The sequence below is a fragment of the Nerophis ophidion genome, linkage group LG24 (assembly GCF_033978795.1).
Source record: "Nerophis ophidion isolate RoL-2023_Sa linkage group LG24, RoL_Noph_v1.0, whole genome shotgun sequence".
Taxonomy (NCBI): domain Eukaryota; kingdom Metazoa; phylum Chordata; class Actinopteri; order Syngnathiformes; family Syngnathidae; genus Nerophis; species Nerophis ophidion.
The window spans coordinates 38,816,338-38,828,483 of record NC_084634.1 but is presented as its reverse complement, the minus strand read 5'-3'; the positions used below and the strand labels follow the sequence as shown (position 1 = coordinate 38,828,483).

Below are 12,146 nucleotides of genomic sequence, written 5' to 3'. Positions count from 1 at the left end.
GTGGTGAAGAAGGAGCTGAGCCGGAAGGCAAAGCTCTCAATTTACCGGTCGATCTACGTTCCCATCCTCACCTATGGCCATGAGCTTTGGGTCATGACCGAAAGGATAAGATCACGGGTACAAGCGGCCCAAATGAGTTTCCGGGTCTCTCCCTTAGAGATAAGGTGAGAAGCTCTGTCATCCGGGAGGAACTCAAAGTAAAGCCGCTGCTCCTTCACATGGAGAGGAGCCAGATGAGGTGGTTCGGGCATCTGGTCAGGATGCCACCCGAACGCCTCCCTAGGGAGGTGTTTAGGGCACGTCCAACCGGTAGGAGGCCACGGGGAAGACCCAGGACACGTTGGGAAGACTATGTCTCCCGGTTGACCTGGGAACGCCTCGGGATCCCCCGGGAAGAGCTAGACGAAGTGGCTGGGGAGAGGGAAGTCTGGGTTTCCCTGCTTAGGCTGTTGCCCCCGCGACCCGACCTCGGATAAGCGGAAGAAGATGGATGGAAGAATATTTTAATGCCCCTGCAAAGTGATACAACAGTTCTGCTTATACCATTAAGGCAGAATCCAATTCTTCATGTTGTCTACTCGCTAACGGGTTCATGTCAAGTTCAACCCTTAAAGTTGCATATGTGCTTTGTCAACTGTCAGCAACATCCGTCGGCTTTTTTGTTTGTTTTGTTTGTGGTCCTGACGTGATGTGTGCTGCCTATTTTGTTGTATTGCTAAATATCAAGCTTGCAGCTAGACACAACAATTTGTGATCCGGCCAAGTTTTCTTTCTTCAAAAAATATTGACTCAATGTTGTGTACGGTGCACTAAAAATCTTGATAGGGGATTATGAAAGTGCTTGACGCTGACCTTGCACAAAGTGTATGACCTCAAAGTGATGCAACTCTCAGCAGGGGACTGTCCTGGGGCCACAGCGATTACCTGCGCTGTGCCTGGACACAACATGGCCGTGCGGTGCGGTGCGGTGTGCCCGCCTGGACGGCTTCCAAATGCTGTTAATAGCTTGGCTGGTCTGGACAGCTTTAATAACCCTCAACGTACTCACCACCTAATCCATAAAAGGCTTTAACTGTCAAAGCTGTAAATGACTACACTGCCTCTTTGTGGCTGAATGTCACTTTTTTTTGTTTAGAGTAGGGTTGTCAAAGTGAAGCGACAATAGAGTTAACGAGCATTTCCTTTTAATGGGACGATTTTTTTGTGACTTGCACACACCTCACAATTTACAACAAAAATGCTGTCACTGATATATATAATACACATTAAATTGATGTGTCAAACATAGTGGCCACCTTAGTGACCGTGTGAGCAGCTTCGGTTGCTCCGAAGCCACTTTTTAACTTCAATTGTGAACGAAGAGTCATTTGTTAGACTTTTCAAGTTTGTTGTGAGGTTGTTCCATTCCTTTATGGCTTTATATGAAAAGGCTGATTGTGCAAAAATATGTTTTACATCTGGGTACGCTACACTGCCCCCTGGTGGAGGCTCGTGTATTTTCTAGTTGTCACAGCAGATGTAAACTGGACAAAGTGCTTAAGTGGCGCTGGTGCAGTGACCCTCTGTCCCCGAGTTCTGTAAATAGTACAGTATTTTGTATTTGTGTAGTGTTTTGTATATTGTACAGGATTGCTTATTATTTTTATTGGATAGTAGTCTGTTTATTTCAATTCTTACTTTTATCTTTATTACCTCTTGCTTAATTTATTTTTATCCCATATTTGTTCCCACTACCGCACCTTAAGTTGGAGTCCTTAATCTCGTTATATGCAAATTTAATGACAATAAAGTCCATTCTATAAATAATTCACACCTATACAATATCTTACGCTAATACCTTACTGTGCAATATTACCCTTCGAGTGCAATAAATCCGACACTGATTATTATGTATTACTCCGGTACTCTTGTCTTGTTCTGTATATTGTGCAGTATTTCGTATAGTGTTTTGTATATTGCACAGGATTGCTTATTATTTTTATTGGATAGTAGTCTGTTTATTTACATTCTTACTTTTATCTTTATTACCTCTTGTGTAATTTTATCTTTATCCCATATTTGTTCCCACTACCGCACCTTAAGTTGGAGTCCTTAATCTCGTTATATGCAAATATAATGACAATAAAATCCATTCTATAAATTTTCAACCCCTATACAATATCCTACCCTAATACCCCAATGTGCAATATTACCCTTCAAGTGCAATACGTCCGACATTGATTGTTATTTATTAGTCTGGTACTCTTGTCTTGTTCTGTATATTGTGCAGTATTTTGTATATTGTTTTGTATATTGCACAGGATTTTAGTTTTATCTTTATTACTTCTTGTGTAATTTATTTTTTATCCCATATTTGTTCCCTCTACCGCACCTTAAGTTGGAGTCCTTAATCTCGTTATATGCAAATGTGATGACAATAAAGTCCATTCTATTCTATTCTAGCGTTGAAAAATTCAGCTGCGTTTAATCGACAAAAACCCAGATAGGTCAGTCTCTCGACAAGACCAAGTAATTTCTGATAATTGCTAATTAATTGATGTACTAGCTAGGGTTGCAACTAACGATTAATTTGATAATCGATTAATCTGTCGATTATTACTTCGATTAATAATCGGATAAAACAGACAAACTACATTTCTATAATTTCCAATACTTTATTTAAAAAAAAAAACAACAGCATACTGGCACCATGTCCTTTCGACTTGCCAAATAAAACAAGGCAAGTGTTACAATGTTTTATTTTTTTTTATAAAGTGATGCACAATAGCAATAATTTTGCATATGGGAATTTCAAACCTGGCTATTACCTATTCCAACCATTCTGCAATGTTGGATACTGAATGTCTTTTCTCTGGTGGCATGGTCGTAAGGCCGATTGACTTCATGTTCCATTCATCTCCAATGTAGTGGCATGTATTGCCAAGGTAGGCTACACTTGTCCACACATCAATAGTGAGAGCAATTTTGCTCTGGGTGGCTTTTATGTCAGTCTACACAGCATGGAATGTCCGCTCGTACTTCCTCTCCATCAGTTTGGTAAAATGGTTCCTCGCGGGAAGAGTGTAACCAGGGTTGAGGGCGTGAATCATTTGTCTAAAACCTTCATCCTCCACCATTGATAGTAGCCTCATGTCAGTTAGCAACATATTCAGGATAGCATCAGTCAGTGCAGCCGCTCGCTCTGGTGCGCACACCTCGCAAGCGAAAAGTGACGTACACTCATGGACATCAGTTACATTATTTACAAATTATTTTCTTTTTTCCCTGGGTAAAACCTGGGGAAATAACCTTCTGCTGTAGTGCGAAGTAACCAACATTTCTTTATTTTCCCTTTTGTGATTCCAGATGCACCCTCCACCGAGCAACAGGAACTTTTCAATCAGAAGCTCCGGCAGTGCTGCATGCTCTTTGACTTCATTGACTCGGTGACGGAGATGAAGAGCAAGGAGATCAAGAGGGCCACACTGAATGAGCTGGTGGACTATGTGTCCACCAACAGAGGTGTCCTGGTGGAGTCTGCGTACCCTGAGATCACCAACATGGTGAGGATACGTTCAGCGTTTGGCCTTTACAAATATGATGATGTTGCTAGGTATTAGGGCTGGGCGATATATGGAATATATTTGATATATCGAGTATATAAAAAATGATTATATGGTGATATTGGAGTCTACGTTCTCACTAGGGGTGTAACTGTACGTGTATTTGTATTGAACCGTTTCAGTACGGGGGTGTACCGAACGCACCTTCTCTAAGCTAAAGTCTTAACAAGCTGCTTTGCTTCTTCTGCCTCTGTGTCAGCACCCAGCATTGTCCCACCCACACAACCATCTGATTGGTTACATATATAGCGGTAACAGCCAATCAGAAGTGCGTATTCAGAGCGCATGTAGTAAATGCTTCAGCGTCGAGCAGATAGGTGTTTAGCAGGTGAGCATTTGGCAGCGTACTCTTCCCAAATGATTATAAAAACCTCCCAGTCAACTACTACTAACATCACTATGAGCCTGTTGACCTTCTAGAAACTTAAACTGCAGCTCAGCTCGCTAGCAGTTTTGGCTTGAGGTGAAGGCCAGTTAGTTCATTTTGCTTAGTGTGTGTGTGTTTTACGGACAGAAAAGCTTTGAATGGCAGGGTCCCTGCTATCACATGTTGATAACAATAAAACATTTACATAATAAAAATCAACACAGGCTTCCCAAATGCTGTGATAAATTAAGCATGATGAGTTGACTTGAAACTGTTTAATGTTGCACTTTTTATATGTACGCATTCACCGAACCCTTCTTTAGTGAAAAAGACAATTTAAATGTTTTTTTCAAATTCAAGACAGAGTTAATGTATTTTTTGGACTATAATTCGAGGTTTTTTTCTTAGTTTGGCCGTGGGTGCGACTTATACTCCGGAGCGACTTATAGTCCGAAAAATACAGTATATGTTTTTGGTAACACTTTAGTATTGGGAACATATTCTAAGTAACAAAGACTTAATTTAGAGTTTTTTGGACGCCAGGGGAACATATTCTAAGTAGGGCTGCAACTAACAACTAATTTGATAATCGAATAATATGTCAATTATTGCTTTGATTAATCGATTAATTATCGAGTAAAAGAGACCAACTACATTTCTATCTTTTCCAGTATTTTATTAAAAAACAGCATAGTGGCACCATACCCTTTTTGATTATTGTTTCTCAGCTGTTTGTAAATGTTGCAGTATGTAGATAAAGGTTTATTTAAAAAAAAATAAAAAAAAAATATATATATATATATATATATATATTTTAGATAAATAAAAAAAGTAGCCTCTGCGCATGCGCATAGCATAGATCCAACAAATCGATTACTAAATTAATCGCTCACTATTTTTATAATCGATTTTAATCGATTTAATCGATTAGTTGTTGCAGCCCTAATTCTCAGTAACAAAGACTTAATTTAGAGTTATTTGGTTAGGGTTGGACCAGGGGTAGGGAACCTATGGCTCGCGAGCCAGATGTGGCTCTTTTGATGACTGCATCTGGCTCTCGGATAAATCTGAGCTGACATTGCTTAACACGATAAATAATGAATGATTCCCCTTGTAATCACAGTGTTAAAAATAACGTTCAAAATATAAAATACTGTCATGCATTTTTATGTTCAAGAAGTTGGTTGGTAAGAAGTAATTTATTTATTATTGGTTAGTGTGGGCTTGCCCTCCAGAGGGTTCTTCAGACCACCAAGCACTGACCTGAGAGCCAGTTTCAGGGTTACAATATTGTTTTATTTTTCAATAAGTCTCTCAGTTGTTTTCCAGCAATAGTATTTCCAGCGGGCTTCACGGTGGCAGAGGGGTTAGTGCGTCTGCCTCACAATACGAAGGTGCTGCAGTCCTGGGTTCAAATCCAGGCTCGGATCTTTCTGTGTGGAGTTTGCATGTTCTCCCCGTGAATGCGTGGGTTCCCTCCGGGTACTCCGGCTTCCTCCCACTTCCAAAGACATGCACCTGGGGATAGGTTGATTGGCAACACTGAAATTGGCCCTAGTGTGTGAATGTGAGTGTGAATGTTGTCTGTCTATCTGTGTTGGCCCTGCGATGAGGTGGCGACTTGTCCAGGGTGTACCCCGCCTTCCGCCCGATTGTAGCTGAGATAGGCGCCAGCGCCCCCCGCGACCCCGAACGGGAATAAGCGGCAGAAAATGGGTGGGGGGGGGATGGGAGTATTTCCAGCCCCAACCCAGTCTCTCCTCCTGGCTGCTGCTTATAACATAGCGACAGGTGATCAGATAAAAAGGCCCAGGTGGGGCCATCTACGCACCTGTCGCTGAATTCGAGGCCTGTCCTGGCAACACCCTGCTTCGCTGCAGGCCACGCCCCCTCAACAGTTAGCTTCAGAATAACAATGTTATTACAAAGAATAGGAGACCTCTCTAGAAATGTTGTCTTTCTTAAAAATGCACGCGTTTTGTTGTGTTCAGTGTTAAAAAAAATATTATATGGCTCTTACGGAAATACATTTTAAATTATTTGGCTTCTTGGCTCTCTCAGCCAAAAAGGTTCCCGACCCCTGGGTTAGAGAGTTAGGGTTATAATAAGGCCATGCCGAATAAGGCATTAATACGTACTTATAATGACTAGTTAAGAGCCAATATGTTACTAATTTTGCACGTTAATAAGCAACTAATTAATGGTGAATATGTTCCCCAAATTAAAGTGTTACCGTGTTTTTTTACTGGTGCACAAAATGAACCGTGCATGAACATCACCTTGTTCAAAGAACAAAACCAACACAGTGCATAAACTCACAACAAAATACTTCTGCTGTTGCTGTAGCCGTAATACGACGATAGGGAGAAGGTTTTTATTTACATGATGAGTCGGGTGTGTTTTGACCTCCGCCGAACCCCTGAGCCCGACTCACCGAACCCTTTGGGTTCCATAGAACCCAGGTTAAGAACCACTGATGTAGACACATAGAATCATCATACTGCTGTCGTTGTATATATTAAGTGTTCATTCAAGGCTAAGGCAAAATATCCACATGTATATGGTGTATCGTGACATGGCATAAAAATATTGAAATATTAAAAAAATGCCCAGCCCTAGTTCTCACTAAAAGGGGCTGTTTGCAACCTTCACGTGGATGCCAACTTTCCAAAGTGCCATTGAATGCCGCCCTCTTACGACTTTCAGCACGGTATGTCATAACTCCGCCTGTATGTAACAGGTGCACATACGCATTAGCGTTGTGTGTTGTTCGCTAAGGTCTGGATAGCTAACATTGAATGTATATTCTTCAAACAACAAGGACGCAAATTGATAATTGCTTCCCTTGGACTGCTTTTGTGTGTGTGCACGTGCTCCCTGCATGCACACGTGTGAGAGACCGCGTCGAGTGACAAGCCTGAACACATTTCGCAGACCAACAAGCATTTTCATTCAATTTAATTAGCAATTGTGAAAAATATTGACACTTAACAAAATAGATATGTTCTGTTAAAGGACTATCAGTAAAATTGCTCGCCGCTGATGTAATTGTTATTAAAAACTAAAGAAAATCCACATACCGTATTTCCTTGAATTGCCGCCGGGGCGCTAATTAATTTAAAACCTCTTCTCACTCCTGCGCTTAACAAAGGCATGCGGTAAAAGTAAGCATGCGCTAATTATTTTAAAACCTCTTCTCACTCCGGCACTTACCAAAGGCATGCGGTAAAAGTAAGTGAAGTGATTTATATTTATATAGCGCTTTTTCTCTAGTGACCTCAAAGCGCTTTACATAGTGAAACCCAATATCTAAGTTACATTCAAACCAGTGTGGGTGGCACCGGGAGCAGGTGGGTAAAGTGTCTTGCCCAAGGACACAACGGCAGTGACTAGGATGGCGGAAGCGGGAATCGAACCTGCAACCCTCAAGTTGCTAGCACGGCCACTCTACCAACCGAGCTAAACCGCCCCCAAAAAAGAGAAAGTTCCTCCTCGTACTCTGCTATGGTTCTTTCGCACATTTTCACACAACAAAGTTCCTCCTCATACTTAGCTATGGTTCTTTCGCACATTTTCACACAACAAAGTTCCTCCTCATACTTAGCTATGGTTCTTTCGCACATTTTCACACAATCACAACACTTTACACTCACACTTGATCTTAACTAAGCGATGTGTTGATCAAATCCGTGGGACGGCGTGGCGCAGTGGGGAGAGTGGCCGTGCGCAACCCGAGCGTCCCTGGTTCAATTCCCACCTAGTACCAAGACACTTCACCCTTGCTCCTGATGGGTGCTGGTTGGCGCCTTGCATGGCAGCTCCCTCCATCAGTGTGTGAATGTGTGTGTGAATGGGTAAATGTGGAAGTAGTGTCAAAGCCCTTTGAGTACCTTGAAGGTAGAAAAGCGCTATAAAAGTACAACCCATTTATCATTTATCTTTGTTAGCGGCTAACAAGCTAAGCTAACTAGCATGCTAAGCTAACTAGCGCGCTAAAACAACGAGCAAGCCAAGCGGGCCTAACAATCTCCAAAGTTGACTGAGACGAGTGGAGTTGATGCTGACACGGAGGATAATAAAATAAAAAATAAATAAATAAATAAAATAAAAAATATGACATGCGCTAATTATTTTAAAACCTCTTCTCACTCCGGCACTTACCAAAGGCATGCAGTAAAAAATTGAGTGTGATGTAAGCTTGGACCTTAAATCCTACTGAATAACTCTTAATCTTCTTCCCTTGATGCGATTTCAAATTAACGGTATTGAAATCTGCCTCCTCCATTTCTAAAATGATGACAGGGGAAGTGTCACTCGTGACGTCACGAGTTTGACCAGTCGGTAAAACTTAGCATGCGCTAATTATTTTGCAAAGCGAGTTTGATCCGGCAGTAATTCAAGGCAGGCGCATACTATATGTCCTGCGGCTATTTAATGAAATACAGTAGTTCTTTAATTCTTATTTTTCTAAATTATTAATGGCATTTGGACAGATAACTGATTTGCTTGTTTCTTGGAGTGCAATATGGGTGATAATATAGTGATTTTGTTCTATTATTTACCCATTCATGCGCAATATGTAAAAGTGCATGATGTCACAAAATGAGCTGCATGATAGGAAATCAAATAGTGTATGTCCTTCACTATGTGGTAGGTTCCTGCGGACATTATCTCCTTCTGTTCTTGACTATTTGTTTCATACGCTGTAGATGTGGAAATGGTTGCCGAATGGCACCGAACAGAGATGTTGACATGCAGAGTTTCAAGCACTCTTCATTCTTTAGCCGGTGACTTTTCAAAGGATGCTACAAATTAGCAGTGGCGCTAATTTTTGTAGCAATGCTTTTGCCACATTTGACATCTTGCATATATCTGTCCGACATATTTCCGCTTAAAGCCAAACCACCGCCTGCTTTTTTTTGTCGGGAATTAATTCTTCCTTCATTTGTTACCAGATTTGCACCTTCTCTCTCTCGTATTACCACTCCCACCGCACCGTTAGCACCACAGCTAACGTTACCGCTCTACCTCTAACGTTACCTATCGCTACCTCTCTGCTCCGCGAGGGCGTATGACGTTGCACGTATGTGACGTACGTTAGAAGGTGCGCTTGTTTTACGTCTCTGGGAGAAGGAGAGACAAAAGAGAAAAGTGAGAAGAGCCTGTAGTGTAATGCCCGCAGCGTGAGAACGTATACTCCAGCGTTTCTCAAAGTGGGGGGCGGGCCCCACCTGTAGGGAATAGAGACATGACAGGTGGGGCGCGAGGAACGGGAGGGAATTTCACTTCAAAATTGTTTTTATTATTCTATTCTTGCGGCGGAAATGACCAAGAAGAACGCGGAGTTGGAATATAATTACAACACTTCATGTACTATTTATATACATATTTATATCATATTTACATATTTATCTAATATCAATCAATCAATCAATGTTTATTTATATAGCCCCAAATCACAAATGTCTCAAAGGACTGCACAAATCATTACGACTACGACATCCTCGGAACAACCCACAAAAGGGCAAGGAAAACTCACACCCAGTGGGCAGGGAGAATTCACATCCAGTGCGACGCCAGTGACAATGCTGACTATGAGAAACCTTGGAGAGGATCTCAGATGTGGGCAACCCCCCCCCCCCCTCTAGGGGACCGAAAGCAATGGATGTCGAGCGGGTCTAACATGATGCTGTGAAAGTTCAATCCATAGTGGCTCCAACACAGCCGCGAGAGTTCAGTTCAAGCGGATCCAAGACAGCAGCGAGAGTCCAGTCCACAGGAAACCATTCCAAGCGGAGGCGGATCAGCAGCGTAGAGATGTCCCCAATCGATACAGGCGAGCGGTCCATCCTGGGTCTCGACTCTGGACAGCCAGTACTTCATCCATGGTCATCGGACCGGACCTCCTCACACAAGGGAGGGGGGGACATAGGAGAAAGAAAAGAAGCGGCAGATCAACTGGTCTAAAAAGGATGTCTATTTAAAGGCTAGAGTGTACAGATGAGTTTTAAGGTGAGACTTAAATGCTTCTACTGAGGTGGCATCTCGAACTGTTACCGGGAGGGCATTCCAGAGTACTGGAGCCCGAACGGAAAACGCTCTATAGCCCGCAGACTTTTTTTGGGCTCTAGGAATTACTGATAAGCCGGAGTCTTTTGTAACTACAAGCTCCATTCACAGACAGAGTCCCATTGCTTTTATGAGCGGTCAAACGAGTCAAAAGCCCAATTTTTTATTTATTTTTTATTTGTGGCGGCCGTAATTCTTTCGTGGCGAGCCGCCACAAATAAATGAATGTGTGGGGAAACCCTGACTTGAATGTTACTTGATGTTCAATAAATTTGAAAATGTTAAGCTTGGCATTAGCGTTCTGTTGTGGCGATGGGGGCAGGTGGGGCTTGAAAACTCCCCCCTGTCCAAAGTGGGGGATGACATAAAAAGTTTGAGAACCACTGGTATACTCCAATATCACCAGATAGTCATTTTCTATATCTCACAGAGACACACCCGCAATATATCCAGTATATTCGATATATCCCCCATTTCTACTGAGAACCCACTGAATTTTCCTAGGACCCTTTCAAACCACCACCTGTAAATCCCAGGGAGTCTCAACATTTAAAACTTATCAACATTACTGACCTCCTTCCTCCCCCATTTCCTTTTACTATGGCTGATACCATACCTAGGAGTCTTGTTCACGAGTGGGGGAAGAGTGGATGGTGAGATCGACAGGCGGATCGGTGCGGCGTCTTCAGTAATGCGGACGTTGTACCGATCCGTTGTGGTGAAGAAGGAGCTGAGCCGGAAGGCAAAGCTCTCAATTTACCGGTCGATCTACGTTCCCATCCTCACCTATGGTCATGAGCTTTGGGTCATGACCGAAAGGATAAGATCACGGGTACAAGCGGCCCAAATGAGTTTGGGTCTCTCCCTTAGAGATAGGGTGAGAAGCTCTGTCATCCGGGAGGAACTCAAAGTAAAGCCGCTGCTCCTTCACATCGAGAGGAGCCATATGAGGTGGTTCGGGCATCTGGTCAGGATGCCACCCGAACGCCTCCCTAAGGAGGTGTTTAGGGCACGTCCAACCGGTAGGAGGCCACGGGGAAGACCCAGGACACGTTGGGAAGACTATGTCTCCCGGCTGGCCTGGGAACGCCTCGGGATCCCCCGGGAAGAGCTAGACGAAGTGGCTGGGGAAAGGGAAGTCTGGGTTTCCCTGCTTAGGCTGTTGCCCCCGCGACCCGACCTCGGATAAGCGGAAGAAGATGGATGGATGGATGGCTGATACCAGCATGTGTTCAAGTAGATGTCAGGACAACACCGCACACCTCCAGCAAAGCAAAAACGGCATCAGCAAAGCTGATGTTTAGAGTGGAGTTTAAAGGCCTACTGAAAGCCACTACTAGCCACCACGCAGTCTGATAGTTTATATATCAATGGTAAATGTCACCTGTGGGTCGCATTTTAATGCGGGATCGTTCCTCCAACGCAAACAGACACTCCGGACAACAACGTAAAGGTAAGAATGATTTAATAACAAAAACACTAGTAAAAAAACAGACGAAAAGAAACGCCTGGCGAAAGCACAGAAGCTAATGCTAACACCAGCACAGGATCAGGTAACAAGAAATCTAGTAAATACCAACGAAATAGTTGCATACCGCAAACAAGGGACCGAGACCGACTGACGGGACAAGGCAGGCTTAAGTAAGAAAGCAATTAACAAAAACAGGTGTGCGTCTGGAACCCGCAGCAGGTGAAATTAATACGTTACCATGGTGACCAAACTAACTCGCAAAGGTACACAAACAACAAAGGGAATCCAAACTAACAGAAAATAACTAAAGTAAACATGATCCAGACTACGGATCATGACAGTGAAATATTAACATTGCAACACATGCCAATACGGCCTTTTTAGTTTACTAAATTGCAATTTTAAATTTCCCGGGAGTTTTTTCTTGAAAACGTCGCGTAATGATGATGTCACGGGCTGTTAGGAATATGAGCGCTGCACACACACACACAGCTAAAAGTATTTTGGACATCTGTGTTGCTGAATCTTTTGCAATTTGTTCAATTAATATTGGAGAAGTCAAAGTAGAAAGACGGAGTGGGGAAGCTTTAGCCTTTAGCCACACAAACACACGGTAATTCCTTGTTTAAAATTCACG

At 42.8% G+C, this 12,146-nt stretch overlaps 1 protein-coding gene across 1 annotated transcript in view; it reads left to right on the top strand.

Moving 5' to 3' along the window:
* Positions 1-946: 946 nt before the first annotated feature.
* Positions 947-12,146, top strand: part of LOC133542209 (serine/threonine-protein phosphatase 2A 56 kDa regulatory subunit alpha isoform-like) — a 56,491-nt gene continuing 45,291 nt past the window's right edge. The window contains exons 1-2 of the mRNA XM_061886105.1: positions 947-1,040; positions 3,301-3,542. Of these exons, the coding sequence (XP_061742089.1) occupies positions 947-1,040; positions 3,301-3,542 (336 nt within the window). The remainder of the gene's footprint in view (positions 1,041-3,300; positions 3,543-12,146) is intronic.